The 25,117-nt window shown below is 38.1% G+C and overlaps 1 protein-coding gene across 1 annotated transcript in view; it reads left to right on the forward strand.

Annotated features, from left to right (window-relative positions):
• The window catches only part of LOC149803968 (VWFA and cache domain-containing protein 1-like), a 115,579-nt gene that overhangs the window by 19,592 nt on the left and 70,870 nt on the right, over positions 1 to 25,117 (forward strand). Inside the window, exons 4-9 of the mRNA XM_089954031.1 lie at positions 3,093 to 3,231; positions 5,802 to 5,872; positions 11,568 to 11,690; positions 13,393 to 13,500; positions 23,273 to 23,414; positions 24,742 to 24,900. Coding sequence (XP_089810157.1) covers positions 3,093 to 3,231; positions 5,802 to 5,872; positions 11,568 to 11,690; positions 13,393 to 13,500; positions 23,273 to 23,414; positions 24,742 to 24,900 — 742 coding nt within the window. The remainder of the gene's footprint in view (positions 1 to 3,092; positions 3,232 to 5,801; positions 5,873 to 11,567; positions 11,691 to 13,392; positions 13,501 to 23,272; positions 23,415 to 24,741; positions 24,901 to 25,117) is intronic.

Below are 25,117 nucleotides of genomic sequence, written 5' to 3' on the forward strand. Positions count from 1 at the left end.
TGACTAATACCAACAATCAGGATGGACATTGACATGGCAAATACCAACATTCAGGATGGACATTGACAGGACAAATACAAATAGTCAGGATGGAAATTGACAGGACAAATACAAATAGTCAGGATGGAAATTGAAATCACTAATACCAACAGTCATAATGGACATTGACATGACTAATACCAACAATCAGGATGGACATTGACATGGCAAATACCAACAATCAGGATGGTCATTGACATGACAAATACCAACAGTCAGGATGATCTGAGTGGTATGACTAATACCAACAGTCATGATGGAAATTGTAATGACTGATACCAACAGTCATGATGGACATTGAAATGACTAATACCAACAGTCATGATGGACATTGAAATGACTAATACCAACAGTTATGATGGAAATTGTAATGACTAATACCAACAGTCATGATGGAAATTGAAATGACTAATACCAACAATCATGATGGACATTGTAATGACTAATACCAACAGTTATGATAGAAATTGAAATGATTAATACCAACAGTCATGATGGAAATTGAAATGACTAATACCAACAGTGATGATGGAAATTGTAATGACTAATACCAACAGTCAGGATGGAAATTGAAATGACTAATACCAGTAATCATGATGGACATTGTAATGACTAAAACCAACAGTTATGATGGAAATTGAAATGACTGATACCAGCAGTCAGGATGGAAATTGTAATGACTAATACCAACAGTCAGGATGGAAATTGAAATGACTAATACCAACAGTCAGGATGGAAATTGTAATAACTAATACCAACAGTCATGATGGAAATTGAAATGACTAATACCAACAGTTAGGATGGAAATTGAAATGACTAATACCAGCAATCAAAATGGACATTGAAATGACTAATACCAACAGTCAGGATGGAAATTGAAATGACTAATACCAACAGTCATGATGGAAATTGTAATGACTAATACCAACAGTTATGATGGACATTCAGACGACTAATTCCAAAAGTCAGGATGGAAATTGAAATTACTAATAAAACAGCCAGGGATGTCAGTAATAGGTAGAAGAAAAGAAAATTTAAATGTTGGCAGTTTTTGGGGAGCATTATGACAGTACTGTGTTGTTGAATGATATCAGTTTGGGGTTGTGGGGAATGTTGTCAATATTACATAAATCACAAAGGGAAAATGCATACGATCCAAATATCTGTTTTTAATTTAAACTATTATCAGTAAATCTTTGGAATTAAACTGTAGTTATTTGACATGGAAAATTATGTTCCATGTTACCTTTGTCTAAAATCATCATTTTTATGCCCATATTCTACCTGATATTTTTAAGTTCTCATTTTTTCAAACAGTGAAGCTAAGGATAAAATGAAAACCTGTTTTCAATTTAAATTTATGTATACCATTCAAATACAACTTCTTTATCAATATTTTTTCAATCTCTTGATCATTTTGTTTCAGTAATAATTGTATTTTATGTCTAAATCCATGCATCGTGTTTGAAGTATTTACTATTGTGTTCAAATACAATTTGAGAGGACTCTTCCATTTAAAATTTATTCCTTGTAATTACAAAGTATTCATTTATATTTTGGACATAAATATTACTTTGTGATTATTGAGGATTCATTCAAAGACATTCTGGATTATAACAGTGTGATACATCAAGACTATTGGCACATCAGCACATTTAAGACTATTGGCACATCAGCACATTCAAGATTGGAATTCATCCAGAACTCTATACTTTTGGACTTGTGATAGAACTTTTAGGATTATTTGGGAATAAAGTCTTAATATTTTACGTTCCTTTCAATTTTCACTTTGTGATCTAGGATAAATAAATTATTTCTTGAGTTTTACTAAACTTGCTGGTTTTGCTTTTTCTGTTATTTAGTTAAAGACTGTAGAGTTGTAACAAGTACATACAATGCAAAACTAAAACCATGTGCCTTTCCAAAGTGTCTGGAATGCCACTGTTGGCATGCATTCCATAGGTTGCTGATACGTGACCTAGCATATGGCATGCATTCCATAGGTTGCTGATACGTGACCTAGCATATGGCATGCATTCCATAGGTTGCTGATACGTGACCTAGCATATGGCATGCATTCCATAGGTTGTTGATACATGACCTAGCATATGGCATGCATTCCATAGGTTGCTGATACATGACCTAGCATATGGCATGCATTCCATAGGTTGCTGATATGTGACCTAGCATATGGCATGCATTCCATAGGTTGCTGATAATAATAATAATAATAATGAGGACTTTGTATAGCGCCTAATCTTTAGAAGCTCTAAGCACTTTACAACTTTAGACAACACCTATAAGATAAGAAACATAATATTGTTACAAAAACAAACAACATGAAATTAGAAAAACATTAAAAAAATAAAATAAAAAACAGGCTGAGAATATTTCAGGTAGGAAACATTATTAGGTCTTTAAGTTTGTTCTTGCTGTCGAAATAAGTGAGTTTTGAGAGCCCTCTTGAATGTGATCACTGTGTCTTTGTGTCTAAGTTCAGTGGGCAATTTATTCCACGTTGCTGGGCCCTGGTATGCAAAAGAATGTGACCTAGCATATGGCATGCATTTCATAGGTTGCTGATACATGACCTAGCATATCTCAGCTGAATACAGCAACCTATGTTGATGTTATGATTTTCAATAGCTTTAACACAACACCTTAACAAAAAGTCCTCCCTACATATACTTGTCACAAACCATTGTCATGGAAGCATGTAAATAAGGTCATTGACCAGATACTGGTCAAGTCTTGAGACCTGTTCATGGTTTCAAAACATCCAGTTTGGTCTAGGCAGACCTGTTGATTATATTTTGTATATCTTGATTACAACACAAGTGTACTTAATGGACAGATGAATGAATGGACTGTAGACAAAAACAAAAACAATTTTTCAGATAATTTTTAGCAAATTAAGCAGCAATGCAAGGGGAGTAGTTATTTGGATAATGAATTGTGAGAATTAGATGATTCATAGAACATGTCATTCATAAAAAAACAATTTACATTAGATGCACATTTGTAAAGTATGCTATTTTTTTTACAATAAATAGGTGAATCTGGTTGTATTTCCTGTCAATAACAGTACTAGTGCTGCCAGTCCAGAGAGCTGTGGAGACAGACTCTTTATTGCCAACCAGAAGAATATAGAATACCTACAGAGGTTTGCACAGTCAACCCAATGGGCATCAGGTATAAGTGTTTCCATACCCTTTGGAAAATAGATAACACTCCTGAAATTTCATATTCATGTATTTTTATCATACATGTAAAAAGAAATTTCTTCTGAAAAGTATGAAAAATATGGTGTACAAAGTTTACTATCATTTTGGGGAAGAGAAGAGATTGCATATGTATTCTAATGTAAGACGATTGTAGCATGGCTTCTGAAATTTTATTTACATGTATTTTCTTACACAGGCAAAAATATTTTTTCTTCTTAAAAATATGAAAAATAATGTGTAAACAGTTTATTCAGGGATAGTGCTGTCCTTTGCCAATGTTGCAAATTGTGGGGGGTTTTTTTTCCTTATTGGAGACAAAATGTACCATCTGGCAATTTTTGTGACAGATGTGATGGCTGTTTAAACTTGTACATACAATCTTGGGTTTGGAGTGGAGAAATTCAAAGGCACCATGAAAGGAAGATGTAAACTTGGATATAAAATGTACTGGAAACTATCTGTTGTTGCATATTATAAAACAAATCCTTTATTTTAATGACAAATTATCTTAACAGTGCATTGTTATATCATAATCTGCTTTATGCAGACATCTGGCCTGCTGTATGCTGTAATACACTCCAATAGTCATGCTACCAGACTAGCTACAATCTATTGCTATAATACACTCCAATAGTCATGCTACCAGACTAGCTACAATCTATTGACCTTTGAAGGAACAGCTACAACAGCTAATTTTTTAAAAAAATAAACCCAAAAAAAATTGTTTTGCTGAAACTTTAAAGAATACTGATTACCTTTGTAGGACCAATCATTCTGTATAAATACTAATCAAATGAAAAAAATATTCAGTGTCAGTGTTCTACATTTATTTGATATTAACAAACGCATATTTGTTTGATCCTACAAAGTTGTTATTTAGCAGTGACTTCAGTCACACATGCACCCTTCATCAAAGCAAGCTGAGTTCAGTCTTCATTAAAACAAACAACTTTTCATCAAAGGATGTCAGCACCAAACTCAAATAAAAGCAGTGGAGTCTGATGGATTGTTGCAGTTTCCAAAGTGATTGGAAGATGTTTATTGTGCTGTGAAAGTTTCTTCTTTTTTTTGCAGGAAAAAATATTTATGTTTACAATTGCTAACAATGGCGCCATTAAATGCAAATTAAAATTCCAATCTTTTGAAACCATTGATATCTGGCCATCAGTTTAATTGAAGGTGTTACACTTTAATTTTTTTCACTTGTTTTCATATCCCTATGAATAGAATCATCCCTTGGGTAGCCTCAGCAAGATGATAGCTGTGTCCAGCTGACCAGAATTATGTCCAATTTTAAGTACATGTATGTGTAGCATGTAAACAACTATAGCCATGTGCTACTGGCGACAGTATCCTAGTGAATTGTTTAGTGACACATATTTATTGACAATGGGATAAGGATCACATAAGGACTACATTTTTTATACATGTGTTATTTGTGTTTTCTAATGGAATATGATGATTTTATAACGTGATCTGTACTTGAATTAATGGATTTTTAGATACATGTACAGTACTTAACACATTATGGATTGTACTACACTAATATAAGTTACCAATATACACTTGTATTTCAGATTAATTTTATCTTCATTTAATCAGAACCACATATCTTTGCATCTGCTTTTATTACCCCTTCCCCTCCAGGCCATTATTTGGGTACAATTGTATCATTTTCTTCAGCTAGCTGACTTGGTTCCTTATAACAGTTCGATATATAACAATGTCAGGATCTATGAACCCCATCCATTGTGTTATAGTGGGGTGACACTGTGTGAGTGTATATATATATATATATATATATATATATATATATATATATATATATATATATATCCGAGAAGAAACTTTTGTTCATATGCATTAAGAAAATGTTTTGACTGTTGGACTGTCTTTGAGATTATTATTGTTGCTTCTTGGCATATCTAACATTCCCATATTAGTTTACATTCAAAATATATCATTTCAAATTAAATTTACTGTAAAACAACTAATATTAGTGAACTGCCCAGTGTGCACCAACATTTTCTTTTATTTAATTTTTTTAATATTTGTGATCTAGACATATAACATTAATCTGTGCAGAAATGTCTGGGGTATGATATTCTGATTTGCTAATATGTGTTATATTACAGTCCGGGGTATGATATTCTGATTTGCTAATATGTGTTATATTACAGTCTATAATTATAATACATTTTTATTTCATGGAATATATGCTGGATCATTTTTAGGTGCAGAATATCTCAACAGTCCTTTTCAAATAAAGCCATCAGAATGTGGTGTCTGTTTGAGGACAAATTTTGATGGATGGATTGTCAGTCAGTCAGTCAGTCTGACTGACAGACAAGTGAATGGGGATATTACTGTCAGAAAATATAAAGTTTTTTTGATAGATTAATATATGGACAGAAAGAATGATAGATGATAGATTTCTTTTTCTCATAGAGAAATCCCTGTTGATGCTGAAGAAAATGCTCACGGCATTTTGCTTCTATTTATGAAATAGATTACATTGTGTGTATACTCGTTTTCCAGGCACAGCAGATATCTTCCAAGCACAGGAAGTGGCATACAGCATGCTTGTAAAGGAGAGACAACAACACCAGGTATTACAGTTTATTTGATATTATCTGACTGCTAATTAACTGAATTATGCATTTACATAAGGGATTATTATGAAACACTTCTTTTCTTACTTGAAACTTTAAGTTTATATTGCAGTCAGTTGTTTGAACATAAACATTTCTTCAAAAATGTTACAATCATAATACTTAAGGTGAACTACTACTGCGAATCCAACCCACCAAGAGTAAAACTTTTGAACTAAAAGCTCAAAGTTATCTGCCCACCTAGGTGGCTGTTAGATAGAGTGATCTCCCCATGATGCAAGGACTAGCACTACATCCCATGAAATCATCAATTACTACTTCTGTATGTGCTAAGTAGCATGTTCTCTACAGAGAGAGATCAAAATCCATACATTGGATGTTTTCTGCCTTATAATAAGTTGGACTTTCAGCTTTGGCAGTAAGTATACTCCATCTATAAATTTCCAACTTTTCTGGGTTTTTTTTATCCTCTGTGCCCTTTCACGTGTATTGATAAATATTAGTTCTTACAACAAGTGGTGGAGATCCCTCAAACAATCTGGCCCCTCCACCTTAAAGGCTGCAGCCCCTCCACCTTAAAGGCTGCAGACCCTCCACCTTAAAGGCTGCAGACAATTTTGCAGTGGAGTATATTCTCACAGTGGTGTGCACAAGGACACTATATACCACTGCAATAATCTATACCTCAATAGCTAACTTTCTATACCACTGCAATAATCTATACCTCAATAGCTAACTTTCTATACCACTGCAATAATCTATACCTCAATAGCTAACTTTCTATATCACTGCAATAATCTATACCTCAATAGCTAACTTTCTATACCACTGCAATAGTCTATACCTCAATAGCTAACTTTCTATACCACTGCAATAACACTGGACAACAAATTTTTACAAAAGTCATGTTACTGAAATAAAATTAGTCAATTCTTATCAATTTTTATGTGCTGAACACGAATATGACAGTCAAATTGCAAAATTGGCTCTAGTTTTTTTGTAATCTGCAAGAAATTAATGTTTACATAACGAAATGCATTCCAATAGTAAAAGGTCAACTGTAATAGCCTACCTATAAAAAATCAAGTCATTGACTACATCTTAGATTTCTTCGCCTGTCTCTTGTACAGCTGTTCGGGAGCATCTCTGAGGAGTGTCCAGCAGTAGTCAGCCAGCATTGTAGTGGACCATTTTCCCTGGTATCTTTGTTCCATTGTTGCGATATCTTGATGAAAACGTTCGCCGTGTTCATCACTAACAATACCACAGTTGCTAGGAAAGAAATCCAAATGGGAATGAAGGAAGTGAATCTTTAGAGACATATTGCAGCCAAGTTTCTTATACTTCATCAACATGTCTTCTACTAGTTCCTTATAGTTTTCTGCCCTAACATTTCCGAGGAAGTTTGTAGAAACTAGGCGAAAAGCATTCCATGCTTGTTTCGCGTCACCTTCCAGCAAGTTGTTGAACCGGTCATCTTTGAAAAGCTCTCGAATCTGAGGACCCACAAAAACTCCCTCTTTAATCTTTGCTTCGCTGAGTCGAGGGAATTTTTCATGCAGGTATCGGAATGCTGGCAAAGTCCGGTCAATGGCTTTCACGAAGTTCTTCATCAAACCTAGTTTGATGTGAAGGGGTGGTAGCAAGATTTTCTGAGCCTCAACCAGAGCTGGGTGTTGGATATTCTTCTCTCCAATGGCTACATTCTGCCTGTGAGTCCATTCCTTCCTCATGTAGTGCATTTCCCTTGCTCGGCTATCCCACTCGCATAAGAAACACATGTATTTTGTATATCCTTGCTGCAGTCCCATTAAAAGGGCAACTACCTTCAAATCACCACAGAGGTGCCAGCTGTACTTGTTATACTCAATGGAATTCAGTAGCTGCCTTAAGTTATCGTATGTCTCTTTCATGTGGACAGCATACGCTACTGGAATAGATGGAAGAATGTTTCCATTGTGCAAAAGCACAGCCTTGAAACTCAGTTTCGAAGAGTCCACAAATAGTCTCCATTCTTGTGGGTCATGAGTGATTTTTAAAGCATTCATGAGGCCCTCAATATCGGAACAGAATATCAGATTACTTTCCTTTTTGAAGAAAGGCTCCAATTGCTGGTGGCGCTTTCGATATGCAGTAATTGTGACATCTTCTTCTAGAAGATTCCATTGTTGGAGTCTTGATCCTAGCAATTCTGCCTTGTTCTTTGATAAGTCCAAATCACGAATCAGGTCATTTAGTTCTTCCTGTGTTATTCTGTGTGGGGTTGATGATGCACCACAGTGAAAATCTGGATCACTGCATGCTGATGGACCAGGAGAAGAACAGGTCGACTCACCTTTGTCTTCGTCAGATGAATCAAGAGAATATTCTGCTGGAGGTTATGGAATAGGAAGTCCCTCACCATGTGGAACTGGTCTCAATGCAGACGGAATGTTTGGGTAGACTATTCTCGACTTCTTTCGCTTCGCTTTTCCGCCGGAAAGAGGAGGAACCAAGCAGAAGTAACAGTCATTTAGGTGGTTGCTTGGCTCTCTCCACACCATTGGGACTGCAAACGGCATTGATGACCTTTTGCAATTCAACCACTGTAAAAGCTGTGTTGTACATGTAGCACAGCATATATGCGGAGCCCAAGGCTTGTCTTGGTCACCAACCTTGCATCCGAAGTAAAGATGATATGCCTTCTTCACTTGAGAATTGATACTTTTCTTCTGGTTGGCAAATGTCACTTCCCCACAAATATAGCAAAAATTGTCCGCGGTATTAACACACTTTCGAGGCATTACTGTTCTTTATTGTACGTAAATGGATAAAATAATAAGTTTTATGTAACAGTAGCTTGAACTGTCTCGCACAACGTCTAAAATATTTTAAATGCTGAACCTATCTGATTGGGCTTTATATAGTACACGGCTTACGTCAGCTTCAGCAGCCGCCTGGCATTAGTATAATAGGCCTACACATGTATAGTACACTGCTGACGTCAACTTACTTCAGCAGCCGCATGGCATTAGTATTGCATTGCATCAGAAAATGATGCAATCAACTGTGGATGATGTGAGCATGATGGTATTATGCAATGTTACATCATTATTCCGGATGTTGCTGCAGTCCTACTGGAGAAATTTACACAGTGAAACATAGAAAATGAGGTATATGAATATCTTCAAAATGAGAGCCAATACAAATTTTTCACGGTTATATTCGTGTTCGGCACACCAAAATACTACAGATTAGGGCCTTTTCAAGTCAGTAATGATTTCACTGTTGACCAGTGTAATCTATACTTCAGTAGCTAACTTTCTATACCACTGCAATAATCTATACCTCAATAGCTAACTTTCTATACCACTGCAATAATCTATACCACAATAGCTAACTTTCTACGGCTCTTTAGTGAGAAACAGCACCAGTCACAGCTGAAAGCTTTGCACACCACATTATCATTGATGAGCAGATACCAGATATTGGATTCTTGCCCAGGTGGAATATATCATGGGTACTAACCTGGCATTTAAACTGCTGTCAAGAGCTTCATTAGTTTACCTCTCATGTAAGTCCTGCCTCCTCACTGCGTTGGTGAACAGTAGGCAGAATCAACAAATACATGTCCTGTTAGCAGACCTTCTACATGCAGTTCCGACAATCATGAAAATAACAAGTTTTTCACCCATTTGATGAAATATATCCACTGTTTACTCATTTGTAGCACTATATGCTTTATCGGATGAAGATGCAAGCATATATGCCTAAGTTTTACATTATGTGTTGTCAACTTATGAGGATCTAAATACATATACCTAAGTATTACATTATGTGCTCTCATTATATGATGATCTAAACACATATAATTAAGTATTACATTATAAATTACATTAAATGCTGTAGTGATATAAGGATCTAAACAAATAATAATAATAATAATAATAATAATAATAATGAGGATTTTGTATAACGCTTAATCTTTAGAAGCTATAAGCACTTTACAACATTAGACAACACCTATAACATAAAAAACATATATAATGATATTATTACAAAAAACAGTGTGAAATTAGAAAACATCAAAAAACATGCTAAAAATATTTAAGGTAGGAAACATTATTAGGTCTTTAAGTTTGTTCTTGAGTCAAAATGAGTGAGTTTTAAGAGCACTGTCTATATCATGTGAACCACTACACAAACATTTCTTATTGTGATTTTAATAGTTTTACTCAGAGGTGTCAAATTCAAATGTTTTTTCATTAGGGATGAAGGTCGAAGCAATTCACTTGCTGGATGGTGGGAAAAGTAGTTGTTTTATCACAGCAGAAATGGAAGTCTCCTTTTGTGACATTGTCACAGGTGTAGTTAGATATCTTTATCTATTTGCCTGTGAATTAAAGCCATCTTAAAGAAAAACATTATTTTTTAGAAGAGTTACATCCCTTTTCATTCGGTCAGGGGTCATTCAGTATTCAAAAACATGTCTGTCAAAGCAGGTAAAGTTTCGGTTCTTGAGTCACAGCAAATAGCCATGTACTGCTTCTTGTGATTTCCATTTCATCACAGTCTTTTCACGTAAGCTGACTGTCTTTTGCTCTTAGTGAGTGGAGTAACTGACTAATCCAGATATTGTTTATATAATGTGAACAAATTAAGATCTGTGTATACTTTTATGTCTGCCTTGGTTTTGGGAGGTTGCGGGTTTGAACCCCAGCTGAGTCATGCCAAAGACTTATCAAAAGGTTACTAACAGATGCCTCTCTAGGTGCTCAGCATTAAGAGGTTAGTGTTAGGACTGGTGTCAGGATAATGTGACTGGGCATGAGATCAATCACATTATCATGGTGCCCCAGTGCCAGACATTACTATAAACTGTCACACTGCAGACATCATAGCGATATGACTGATTTTTTTTTAAAGCTATGTTAAAACTTCAAATCACACACACACACATATTTTTATGATGATGATGATTGCATTTACGGGAGTTTATTTAAAGTGTGCAGGCTACAGTAATCTTGTATGGAACATAGATTTGGGAGAGAACAGTATATACCTGTAATTATGATTTTGTTGTGCAGGACACAAAATAATCTTGATAATTAATAATAGTGATAATAATATTCTGTGCGTGGTATTTGTTCCAAACCAATTTTAAAATTTGAAACTATGTACAGCAGTCACATGTGTGCAGTGGACAGTTTTGCATTTTTCCGATAAGTGGCCACTAGTGACTGGTTTGATTGTGTTTTATATACTGCTATCATCGAGGATCCATTTAATGTATTACATTATATGCTTGCATCATATGTCATTTTGTCCTTACATTTTAACTTGGTTTTGTCCAGTTGTATTTGATCATTGTGAGAGTATTTAGTACATTAAGTAATTTTCTGCTGTGGAGGGTTGGAGTTTATTTAGTATTTAGGGCTATTCCATTAAAACTTACCGATGGGCGTAGAAGGCATTAGAAATTGTACCCCCCTCCCATAGAATTAATTTACACCCTTTTTACAGCCACCCATGGAAAAGGACACCCTTGCATAGATTTTTAAAACTGCATTCTGCCCACTTCTCCATATATGTTTTAATGGAATAGCCATTAAGAAATATTGTTTTCTGAATGAGTAACATTTTCATTATCAATGGGTTTTTTTGTAATGCTACGATGGCTACCATTTTGAAATCAACTTACCAAAATTTACAGGCCAGATTTGACCAGGGCAAGAGTATGGTGATTCTTTTGATTGACAGACAGAAAGATATGCCAGCTTCAAGACCAAACCATGACAGCATTGTGAATTTGGCAGCCAAATATGAACAACAGCTAGTAAGTATTTACTTACTTTGCATATCTGCATTAATGAAAGTAATTTCTTTTACGAATACACCTCATCTTTTCAATTTTTAGGAAGTAAGAGTTTGTGAAGATCCAAAAACAAACTTTTGTAAATTAAACCAAACTTAACTGCCCTCACGCTACCCCAGTATCACTCAGATAAAGTAGGATGAAATTCATGTGAATTTTAAATTAGTACGTTTCTAGTACATCCCAAGCAGTTTATCATGTAGAGTGAAGTTTTTCCAGTGTCAGTCTCTGATGAAAGCTATTAATTTAAATATTTACATTTTTTCCACACTGAAGACTTGCAATGCATATAACAGCTTTCTTGTCACCTTTTATCCGTGATCAAAATGAATATTGAATGATTGGATGATACTTCTATTGTTCTTCTGTTTAAAATGGCATACTTGCAATAGCAAGTAAAATAATTTCCTTCAATAACTGATGAAAAGATAAAGAAATTTATTTTTATCTTTATTATATTTTTTCATGAAAGAGCAAAGAAGGTGATTTTCTTGTCATTTTCGTCCAGATGATGTTTGCCAGCATGTCAGACTGTAAGCAACTCTCTGTCTGTTATGTTTTACCGCATATATCTGCTTATAACTTAAGTCCCACTGCAAACAACATAGACCCTAATATGACATAGCATAATGCATGATTGAGCAGATTTTGGTCTATATTGTTTGTTCTACTGGTTACTCCTAAAAACCTGCATGGACCCAGATCTGCTGGGATATTTGGCATGGATCCATATCTGCTGCGATATTTTGCAGTTGGACTTGACTTGTAAGCAAGTACACACAGTAATACCTGGGTTTTTGCCACTGCAATGGTCTGACTTTGTACAAGTCTAATGTTGACTGAATGTAACAGATTTTCTTCTTATTTAATTTGAAAAATAAAGGTCATATGTTGTCCCAATTTTCCATAGCGTGTTAGAAGAGTATTGTGGAATTTAAAATGTTAATTCTGTCACAGGTTGAGGTGAGTCTGTCAAACGAATTGTTGCAGTCTAAATCACTGCCCTCATATCCTCAAATACATTACTGTTTTCCACATTCGTACATGCTTGGGAAAATAGGGGTAAAAAATTTAATTTATACTTTGTGTCATGAAGGCAGTGGAAGAGTCATAACATCCTAAAGGCATCATAGTTTATGACAGTATGTAGATGTAGTAGATCACAGCTTTTTATACTTACCATATCTACTCATAAGTTGGAATTCTCAAGCTTTCTATGCTTATCGTATTTACTTGGGGCCCCAACTGGTCTAAAGCGCTCACCATTACGGATCACTGCCATCTCACCTCTGTCTGTGTGGGTTCAAGTTGCTGGTTCAGCCAATGTGGGTATGTGAGAAAGCTTGCCAGTAGCTTCTCGTTGGTCAGTGGTTCTTTCTGGGGTTTTCCTCGAGTTCTTCCTCCACCATTAATACTGGGCACCATGTAAAGCCTATCTTGTGCTGAAAAATGGCATTAAACCCCACAACAACAACAACAACAACAACCATATTTACTCATAAGTTGGACTTCTCACAGCTTTTGTGCCATGATTATGCAATCGAGAATATATCACCTAAAATATTTTTTGACTTTAAGTCGAGTCCACAACATGAAACTTCATTTCTATTAAAGAAATGCAAATCTATTAAAGAAATGCAAAAACCATGTGTCTTGGTTTCAGAATAGCAGTCTCCTTCATTTCATCTACGTCTTGGAGACATCCAGGCCATCTCAGAACTTCTCCTCAATAACATTAAGTGACCTGCAGATGATTCTGCAAGCACCACAGGTGAGTTTAAATTTTTCAATAAAAATCTTAATTAGATTTTAAATGACAGCATGTTTTTTACTTCTAAATTTGATTCTTGGGAAAGTACTTATCAGTCCATAAAAGCATAATGCTTGGCATCATGTATGCCAGATTCTTTCATTAGCTAAAATGGATGCCGAGTATTGTAGTGATTATTCTTCTTTCTTGTTTATGATTCCATTCCATCAGTGTCAGACCACTTTGAATTGCTGTGATGCTGATGGAGACATTTCAGTTTTAGTTCAATCACATGATGTTTTGGATGGAAGTATTCCTTTAAAGCATTTTATTATTCATCTGGTATTTTCAGGTTAAGGATAAAGGTAATATAACCTTTGTCAGTATTTACTTTAAAATTTCACAAAAAATGTTCTAGCCTTTTTGTGTCACAACTGTAAAACATATTTCCAGTAAGATTATTCAAGAATAAAAAGGCAAAGAATGCTTCAGATCTAGAAGTTGATAATCAAAGGAGAGTAAAAATCACTTATATAATGTAAACTGAAAAGTATTTTAGATTTTTGTGATGTTTTTTCATGATTGAAATGTCTTTCAAGTTTTTATTAGCTTTTTTGAATTGAGCAAATAATTCTTATTTTGATTTTTGCTTTTATCAAATAGGATGAGATTTATTTAAATGTATTTAAATCTATCTAATGGATTAAAAGATGAAATTTTCCAGACATTTTAAAAAGAGTGAGATTATGACAAAAGAAATGATGAAAGACAATATTTCAGGAAAGGAAATAAATGAGAGACAATATTTCAAGAAATCACTGGATCCGAAATCACAGTAAATTGTTTTTTTTTTATATTGGAAGGCTACAAATGGACTTTATAATGATTGAATAAAAAGAAGTTGCACTGTCTCGGACACTGTTTTACTCATCATTATCAGTATTACAAGCAAATAGTTAACCTTTCACATATGTAGTACAGGATCTGATCTCAGGTTCCAATGTATGCAAAGATATGTACTCACCTATCCATTTTTATGGCACTGGCATAATATCATGGTAGCATCACAAAAAGATTTTCTAAAAATACAAATATCATCATTATTGTGAAGAGCAATATGGAGTGGTAGCTCAGTTGGCAGTGTTGGACTCATAATCCAGGTTCAGTAACTGTCCAGGCCAGGTAGAGTGTTGGACTCATAATCCAGGTTCAGTAACTGTCCAGGCCAGATAGAGTGTTGGACTCATAATCCAGGTTCAGTAACTGTCCAGGCCAGGTAGAGTGTTGGACTCATAATCCAGATTCAATAACTGTCCAGGCCAGGTAGAGTGTTGGACTCATAATCCAGGTTCAATAACTGTCTAGGCCAGATAGAGTGTTGGACTCATAATCCAGGTTCAGTAACTGTCCAGGCCAGATAGAGTGTTGGACTCATACTCCAGATTCAATAACTGTCCAGGCCAGGTAGAGTGTTGGACTTATAATCCAGGTTCAGTAACTGTCTAGGCCAGATAGAGTGTTGGACTCATAATCCAGGTTCAATAACTGTCTAGGCCAGATAGAGTGTTGGACCCATAATCCAGGTTCAGTAACTGTCCAGGCCAGATAGAGTGTTGGACTCATAATCCAGGTTCAATAACTGTCCAGGCCAGGTAGAGTGTTGGACTCATAATTCCAGGTTCAATAACTGTCCAGACCAGGTAAAGTGTTGGACTCATAATCCAGGTTCAATAACTGTCCAGGCCAGGTAGAGTGTTGGACTTATAATCCAGGTTCAGTAACTGTCCAGGCCAGGTAGAGTGTTGGGCCCAAAATCCAGGTTCAGTAACTGTCCAGGCCAGGTAGAGTGTTGGAATCATAATCCAGGCTCAGTAACTGTCCAGGCCAGGTAGAGTGTTGGACTCATAATCCAGGTTCAGTAACTGTCCTGGCCAGATAGAGTGTTGGACTCATAATCCAGGTTCAGTAACTATCCAGGCCAGATAGTGTTGGACTAATAATCTAGGTTCAGTAACTGTCCAGGCCAGGTAGAGTGTTGGACTAATAATCCAGGTTCAGTAACTGTCCAGGCCAGATAGAGTGTTGGACTCATAATCCAGGTTCAGTAACTGTCCAGGCCAGATAGAGTTTTGGACTAATAATCTAGGTTCAGTAACTGTCCAGGCCAGGTAGAGTGTTGGACTTATAATCCAGGTTCAGTAACTGTCCAGGCCAGGTAGAGTGTTGGGCTCAAAATCCAGGTTAAGTAACTGTCCAGGCCAGGTAGGGTGTTGGACTCATAATCCAGGTTCAGTAACTGTCCAGGCCAGGTAGAGTGTTGGACTCATAATCCAGGTTCAATAACTGTCCAGGCCAGGTAGAGTGTTGGACTCATAATCCAGGTTCAGTAACTGTCCAGGCCAGGTAGAGTGTTGGTCTCATAATCCAGGTTCAATTACTGTCCAGGCCAGGTAGAGTGTTGGACTCATAATCCAGGTTCAGTAACTGTCCAGGCCAGGTAGAGTGTTGGACTCATAATCCAGGTTCAACAACTGTCCAGGCCAGGTAGAGTATTGGACTTATAATCCAGGTTCAGTAACTGTCCAGGCCAGGTAGAGTGTTGGACTCATAATCCAGGTTCAGTAACTGTCCAGGCCAGGTAGAGTGTTTGACTCATAATCCAGGTTCAACAACTGTCCAGGCCAGGTAGAGTGTTGGACTCATAATCCAGGTTCAATAACTGTCCAGGCCAGGTAGAGTGTTGGACTCATAATCCAGGTTCAGTAACTGTCCAGGCCAGGTAGAGTGTTGGACTCATAATCCAGGTTCAATTACTGTCCAGGCCAGGTAGAGTGTTGGACTCATAATCCAGGTTCAGTAACTTTCCAGGCCAGGTAGTGTGTTGGACTCATAATCCAGGTTCAACAACTGTCCAGGCCAGGTAGAGTGTTGGACTTATAATCCAGGTTCAGTAACTGTCCAGGCCAGGTAGAGTGTTGGACTCATAATCCAGGTTCAATTACTGTCCAGGCCAGGTAGAGTGTTGGACTCATAATCCAGATTCAACAACTGTCCAGGCCAGATAGAGTGTTGGACTCATAATCCAGGTTCAGTAACTGTCCAGGCCAGGTAGAGTGTTGGACTCATAATCCAGGTTCAGTAACTGTCCAGGCCAGGTAGAGTGTTGGATTCATAATCCAGGTTCAGTGACTGTCCAGGCCAGATAGAGTGTTGGACTCATAATCCAGGTTCAGTAACTGTCCAGGCCAGATAGAGTGTTGGACTAATAATCTAGGTTCAGTAACTGTCCAGGCCAGATAGAGTGTTGGACTCATAATCCAGGTTTAGTAACTGTCCAGGCCAGATAGAGTGTTGGACTCATAATCCAGGTTCAGTAACTGTCCAGGCCAGATAGAGTGTTGGACTAATAATCTAGGTTCAGTAACTGTCCAGGCCAGGTAGAGTGTTGGACTTATAATCCAGGTTAAGTAACTGTCCAGGCCAGGTAGGGTGTTGGACTCATAATCCAGGTTCAGTAACTGTCCAGGCCAGGTAGAGTGTTGGGCTCATAATCCAGGTTCAATAACTGTCCAGGCCAGGTAGAGTGTTGGACTCATAATCCAGGTTCAGTAACTGTCCAGGCCAGGTAGAATGATGGACTTATAATCCAGGTTCAGTAACTGTCCAGGCCAGATAGAGTGTTGGACTCATAATCCAGGTTCAGTAACTGTCCAGGCCAGATAGAGTGTTGGACTAATAATCTAGGTTCAGTAACTGTCCAGGCCAGATAGAGTGTTGGACTAATAATCCAGGTTCACTAATTGTCCAGGCCAGATAGAGTGTTGGACTAATAATCTAGGTTCAGTTACTGTCCAGGCCAGGTAGAGTGTTGGACTCATAATCCAGGTTCAGTAACTGTCTAAGCCAGGTAGAGTGTTGGGCCCAAAATCCAGGTTCAGTAACTGTCCAGGCCAGGTAGAGTCTTGGGCTCAAAATCCAGGTTAAGTAACTGTCCAGGCCAGGTAGGGTGTTGGACTCATAATCCAGGTTCAGTAACTGTCCAGGCCAGGTAGAGTGTTGGACTCATAATCCAGGTTCAATAACTGTCCAGGCCAGGTAGAGTGTTGGACTCATAATCCAGGTTCAATTACTGTCTAGGCCAGATAGAGTGTTGGACTCATAATCCAAGTTCAGTAACTGTCCAGGCCAGATAGAGTGTTGGACTCATAATCCAGGTTCAATAACTGTCCAGGCCAGGTTGAGTGTTGGACTTATAATCCAGGTTCAGTAACTGTCTAGGCCAGGTAGAGTGTTGGGCCCAAAATCCAGGTTCAGTATCTGTCCAGGCCAGGTAGAGTGTTGGAATCATAATCCAGGCTCAGTAACTGTCCAGGCCAGGTAGAGTGTTGGACTCATAATCCAGGTTCAGTAACTCTCCTGGCAAGATAGAGTGTTGGACTCATAATCCAGGTTCAGTAACTATCCAGGCCAGATAGTGTTGGACTAATAATCTAGGTTCAGTAACTGTCCAGGCCAGGTAGAGTGTTGGACTAATAATCCAGGTTCAGTAACTGTCCAGGCCAGATAGAGTGTTGGACTAATAATCTAGGTTCAGTAACTGTCCAGGCCAGGTAGGGTGTTGGACTTATAATCCAGGTTCAGTAACTGTCCAGGCCAGGTAGAGTGTTGGGCTCAAAATCCAGGTTAAGTAACTGTCCAGGCCAGGTAGGGTGTTGGACTCATAATCCAGGTTCAGTAACTGTCCAGGCCAGGTAGAGTGTTGGACTCATAATCCAGGATCAAGAACTGTCTAGGCCAGATAGAGTGTTGGACTCATAATCCAGGTTCAGTAACTGTCCAGGCCAGATAGAGTGTTGGACTCATAATCCAGATTCAATAACTGTAGATGCCAGATAGAGTGTTGGACTCATAATCCAGGTTTAATAACTGTCCAGGCCAGGTAGAGTGTTGGACTCATAATCCAGGTTCAGTAACTGTCCAGGCCAGGTAGAGTGTTGGACTCATAATCCAGGTTCAGTAACTGTCCAGGTCAGATAGAGTGTTGGACTCATAAACCAGGTTCAGTAACTGTCCAGGCCAGATAGAGTGTTGGACTAATAATCTAGGTTCAGTAACTGTCCAGGCCAGGTAGAGTGTTGGACTCATAATCCAGGTTTAGTAACTGTCCAGGCCAGATAGAGTGTTGGACTCATAATCCAGGTTCAGTAACTGTCCAGGCCAGATAGAGTGTTGGACTAATAATCTAGGTTCAGTAACTGTCCAGGCCAGGTAGAGTGTTGGACTTATAATCCAGGTTAAGTAACTGTCCAGGCCAGGTAGAGTGTTGGACTCATAATCCAGGTTCAGTAACTGTCCAGGCCAGGTAGAGTGTTGGGCTCATAATCCAGGTTCAGTAACTGTCCAGGCCAGGTAGAGTGTTGGACTCATAATCCAGGTTCAGTAACTGTCCAGGCCAGGTAGAATGTTGGACTTATAATCCAGGTTCAGTAACTGTCCAGGCCAGGTAGAGTGTTGGACTCATAATCCAGGTTCAATTACTGTCTAGGCCAGATAGAGTGTTGGACTCATAATCCAAGTTCAGTAACTGTCCAGGCCAGATAGAGTGTTGGACTCATAATCCAGGTTCAATAACTGTCCAGGCCAGGTAGAGTGTTGGACTTATAATCCAGGATCAAGAACTGTCTAGGCCAGATAGAGTGTTGAACTCATTATCCAGGTTCAGTAACTGTCCAGGCCAGATAGAGTGTTGGACTCATAATCCAGATTCAATAACTGTCCAGGCCAGATAGAGTGTTGGACTCGTAATCCAGGTTCAGTAACTGTCTAGGCCAGGTAGAGTGTTGGGCCCAAAATCCAGGTTCAGTAACTGTCCAGGCCAGGTAGAGTGTTGGGCTCAAAATCCAGGTTAAGTAACTGTCCAGGCCAGGTAGAGTGTTGGACTCATAATCCAGGTTCAGTAACTGTCCAGGCCAGGTAGAGTGTTGGACTCGTAATCCAGGTTCAGTAACTGTCCAGGCCAGATAGAGCGTTGGACTCATAATCCAGGTTCAGTAACTGTCCAGGCCAGATAGAGTGTTGGACTAATAATCTAGGTTCAGTAACTGTCCAGGCCAGATAGAGTGTTGGACTAATAATCCAGGTTCAGTAACTGTCCAGGCCAGATAGAGTGTTGGACTAATAATCTAGGTTCAGTTACTGTCCAGGCCAGGTAGATTGTTGGACTTATAATCCAGGTTCAGTAACTGTCTAGGCCAGGTAGAGTGTTGGGCCCAAAATCCAGGTTCAGTAACTGTCCAGGCCAGGTAGAGTGTTGGACTCATAATCCAGGTTCAATTACTGTCCAGGCCAGGTTGAGTGTTGGACTCATAATCCAGGTTCAGTAACTGTCTAGGCCAGGTAGAGTGTTGGGCCCAAAATCCAGGTTCAGTAACTGTCCAGGCCAGGTAGAGTGTTGGGGCTCAAAATCCAGGTTAAGTAACTGTCCAGGCCAGGTAGAGTGTTGGACTCATAATCCAGGTTCAGTAACTGTCCACGCCAGGTAGAGTGTTGGACTCGTAATCCAGGTTCAGTAACTGTCCAGGCCAGATAGAGCGTTGGACTCATAATCCAGGTTCAGTAACTGTCCAGGCCAGATAGAGTGTTGGACTAATAATCTAGGTTCAGTAACTGTCCAGGCCAGATAGAGTGTTGGACTAATAATCCAGGTTCAGTAACTGTCCAGGCCAGATAGAGTGTTGGACTAATAATCTAGATTCAGTTACTGTCCATGCCAGGTAGATTGTTGGACTTATAATCCAGGTTCAGTAACTGTCTAGGCCAGGTAGAGTGATGGGCCCAAAATCCAGGTTCAGTAACTGTCCAGGCCAGGTAGAGTGTTGGGCCCAAAATCCAGGTTCAGTAACTGTCCAGGCCAGGTAGAGTGTTGGGCTCAAAATCCAGGTTAAGTAACTGTCCAGGCCAGGTAGGGTGTTGGACTCATAATCTAGGTTCAGTAACTGTCCAGGCCAGGTAGAGTGTTGGACTCATAATCCAGGTTCAGTAACTGTCCTGGCCAGGTAGAGTGTTGGACTCATAATCCAGGTTCAATGACTGTCCAGGCCAGGTAGAGTGTTGGACTTATAATCCAGGTTCAGTAACTGTCCAGGCCAGGTAGAGTGTTGGACTCATAATCCAGGTTCAATTACTGTCCAGGCCAGGTAGAGTGTTGGACTTATAATCCAGGATCAAGAACTGTCTAGGCCAGATAGAGTGTTGGACTAATAATCTAGGTTCAGTAACTGTCCAGGCCAGATAGAGTGTTGGACTAATAATCCAGATTCAATAACTGTCCAGGCCAGATAGAGTGTTGGACTCATAATCCAGGTTCAATAACAGTCCTGGCCAGGTAGAGTGTTGGACTCATAATCCAGGTTCAATAACTGGCCAGGCCAGGTAGAGTGTTGGACTCATAATCTAGGTTCAGTAACTGTCCAGTCCAGGTAGAGTGTTGGACTCATAATCCAGGTTCAGTAACTGTCCAGGCCAGATAGAGTGTTGGACTCATAATCCAGGTTCAGTAACTGTCCTGGCGAGATAGAGTGTTGGACTAATAATCCAGGTTAAGTAACTGTCCTGGCCAGGTAGGGTGTTGGACTCATAATCCAGGTTCAGTAACTGTCCAAGTCAGGTAGAGTGTTGGGCTCATAATCCAGGTTCAATAACTGTCCAGGCCAGGTAGAGTGTTGGACTCATAATCCAGGTTCAGTATCTGTCCAGGCCAGGTAGAATGTTGGACTTATAATCCAGGTTCAGTAACTGTCCAGGCCAGGTAGAGTGTTGGACTTATAATCTAGGTTCAGTAACTGTCCAGGCCAGGTAGAATGTTGGACTTATAATCCAGGTTCAGTAACTATATAGGCCAGGTAGAGTGTTGGACTCAAAATCCAGTTCAGTAACTGTCCATGCCAGGTAGAGTGTTGGACTCAAAATCCAGGTTCAATAACTGTCCAGGCCAGGTAGAGTGTTGGACTCAGAAACCAGGTTCTAAAACTGTCTAGGGCAGCCTATGTTTGGAATTTTTATTGCCAGATTGGAGGTTCATTCTTAAAAGAACACTTTTTCTTCTCTTCATTGTTGACAGGGTACTTTTACAATCTGAGAAAGTTGGACCTGGTTTATTAATGGATGTAAAAAATATAATTTGAACAAATTGCCAGTTGACTATGACAGCAGCATTTGTTTCAATTGCAGAATAGTTTATTAAATTAATTATTGTTTATTATTGTTGATTACTGTTTATTAAAGTTAATTATTGTTTGTTATTGTTGATTACTGTATATTACAGTTGATTAATCTTGGTTATTGTTGATTACTGATGAAAATATTTTAAATGTAAATGAAGACCAAAACATTTTCTTTGGATGTTTTTAAAACAATTTCCTGAAGTTAATGAAAGTGATTTTTTCTCTCCGAATTTTAAAAATTAAATTAATTTGTGAAGATGTTTTAATTCATAAAATATTTCTTGGCAAATGGATGATCTACAAAATATGACAGCAACTACAGAAACAAAGCTTATAAAATAAGTGAAAATCATAAATGTTGTCTTTTAGTTTAAAAGTTGCACGATCCCACCCTCATCTCCACCATTCCAGTTGTTAGGTAAATACAAAAAAATATGAAAGACCTACCATCAAATCTAGTGAATAACACAAAGGTAAAATAAAGAATTTCATTTCTTTGGATTCATTTACTTCATGAGAAAATTCTGTTATTAGAACATATATCTGTGAAATCTGCAGCCGATTTTAATATGGGGCTAGTTGGGCACTTAACATGGGGCTAGCTGGGCACTGGACACTTAACTTGGGGCTAGCTGGGCACTGGGCACTTAACATGGGGCTGGCTGGGCACTGGGTACTTAACATGAGGATAGCTGGGCACAGGGCACTTAACATGGGGCTAGTTGGGTACTGGGCACTTAACATGGGGCTGGCTGGGCACTGGGTACTTAACATGAGGATAGCTGGGCACTGAGCACTTAACATGGGGCTGGCTCAAGGGCACTGAGTAGGTTTTTGTCCTTTATTATTCTACATATCCATTTAACAAACTAGAAAAATAATGTATGTTACATCTTTCAAGCTGATAGTGAAAAGGATTGATATATAACACACACTAACCACAGACTATCTCATTGACAGTATTGATTTAAGAACTAAACCAGCATCAGAGGTTTAAGTCATGCATTAGGAGTCATGCCAGATTGTGTACATTACATGAGAGATGATCATGGGAGCAATTATCCTTGAGTATCCTAATTATATGACCAGAATCCTTGAGTATGGGTGTAATTCGAATGATAGGCCTTGGATAGGGTCATTGGTATGTGTATTTAACCAAAGAGTGTTCAAATGATACTGCGAAATATCATAATGCATTTGCATTGGTACACAGCATATCGTCTGGTTCTAAAGCAACCTGGGTTGGCATGATAGGATATTGGCATTGTGATGGTAAATGCCCATGGGGACAACACTGCCTATCCATATTAAGTGATTGTTTCCAGGTTTTAAGTTTCTACAACCAACAAGATCACATTATGTCCAGCTGCCAATAGCTCATATATAAACTGTTGTGCAGTCAATTTGAAGTGAAGTTTAAACAAACAACAAAACATCCGTGGATAGCTTTAACATGTGATAACCAGTTAGTTTGGAAAATTCAAATTTTATTGTGATTTGTAAAAAGTACTAGAATAAGGAGGTTAATCTTAAATCTATCCCAGTATAAAAATTTTCAATTGTGATTTCAGGGATCCAATAGAAAGGGAAGTTTAATGGTCTACAAGGACTTGGATGTCTTCACTGAACAAGTACCCCTCTACTTCCAGAGACTTCCACCAAGGATTGATAAAGAGAAGACCATAATTACACCACTTGTGGATCAGAAATTGGGTAATTATGAGTGATTATACCCAGTGGTTCAAAATATGAGTAATTTTGAGTAATTACACCACTTGTGGATCAGAAATTGGGTAATTATGAGTAATTACACCCAGTGGAAAAAAAATTGAGTAATTATGAATGTTCTTAAGCCGTTGGATCAATAATTGTTTTTTGTGACTAATTACACCTCAAATGGATAAAAAGTGGGCAATTATGACCATAAATACACTTTTTGGATCAGAAATTGGGTAACTATGACTGTAATATATCTCATGTGGATAACAAAATTGCGTAATTATGATTAAATACACTTTTTAATCAAAAATTGGTAATTATACATGTAAATAAATCTTATGTGGATCAAAAATTGGGTAATTAGGACTGTATGACTGACTACACCCTGTTGATATAACATTGGTTAACTATGACTGTAATTGCACCTTGTTTGGATCAAAAATTGGGTAATGACTGTAAACACACTTGCTGTGGATCAAAGATGGGTAATTATATAAATTATTATAATTATTGTAAATACTCTTCTTATGGATAAACAAATTGGGTACTTATGACTGTAAATACACTTCTTATGGATAAACAAATTGGGTACTTATGACTGTAAATAAACTTCTTATGGATAAACAAATTGGGTACTTATGACTGTAAATAAACTTCTTATGGATAAACAAATTGGGTACTTATGACTGTAAATACACTTCTTATGGATAAACAAATTGGGTACTTATGACTGTAAATACACTTCTTATTGAGCACAGATTGGGTTGTTGTTGTTGTTGTGGGGTTTAATGCCATTTTCAGCACAAGGATAGCCTATACATGGTGGCCAGTATTAATATTGGAGGAAGAACCTGAGAAAACCCTGGAAAGAACCACCAACCCACAAGTAGCTACTGGAAGTCACAATGGCACCAGTTTCATTTAGACCCAGCTAGACATCATGAGAAGTCTTTGGATGAAAAGGCCATGTTTATATGAGCATCAATTTTGGAGGAGTTTCATGATGGCCACCATGTTGGCCATATTAGAGGTCAGATCAGCAGATTTTCAAGATGGTTGCTGTGGAAGCCACATTCAGTGTCTGAGTGGTTGCAACTATATTTAGGACAACCTAGAGCTTGGGATGAATGTATGTGGTAAGTTTTATCAGAATACTTAAAGTAATTGAGGAAGAATAGCAGTAACAGACTTGTGCTAAGAGACAGATGATGGACAACAGTCCATATGACTGTCAAGCTAAGTTTGGTGCTTATTTTAGTTTTCCGGCACTGAGGTTGGGTATACTTGTTATATGAGCACATTTCTTGTAATTTGGTTTTAGGTCTCTTGATGACGCTGGCCACTCCTGTATACAATGCAACCAAGGATGGAGTTGTAGGGTTTGCAGCAGTCCAGGCAACTCTGGCATCTGTCTTCTCAGACATTGTCAGCTTTGACTATGGAGTGCACAGTTATGCCTATCTTATTGAAACCCGGCATGGTAAGCTATGTATATGTCCTTTCTTGAAAAATTCACGTTTTCTGTTAATAGAGTTCTGGTATAAAAGCAAAGCGCTATATAAGTAATATACCTGACAACAGGTACCTGCCCATTTATAATAACATGGTTGATAAAATGTGCCATCAGGTACCCGTGTAGTTCATGTCAAGAAGCATGTTTCCAAGTTCAGATCAATGATTATATTTTGAGACTTGAG

Source organism: Sinohyriopsis cumingii, chromosome 3, assembly GCF_028554795.1.
Source record: "Sinohyriopsis cumingii isolate HCF-2022 chromosome 3, ASM2855479v2, whole genome shotgun sequence".
Classification (NCBI taxonomy): domain Eukaryota; kingdom Metazoa; phylum Mollusca; class Bivalvia; order Unionida; family Unionidae; genus Sinohyriopsis; species Sinohyriopsis cumingii.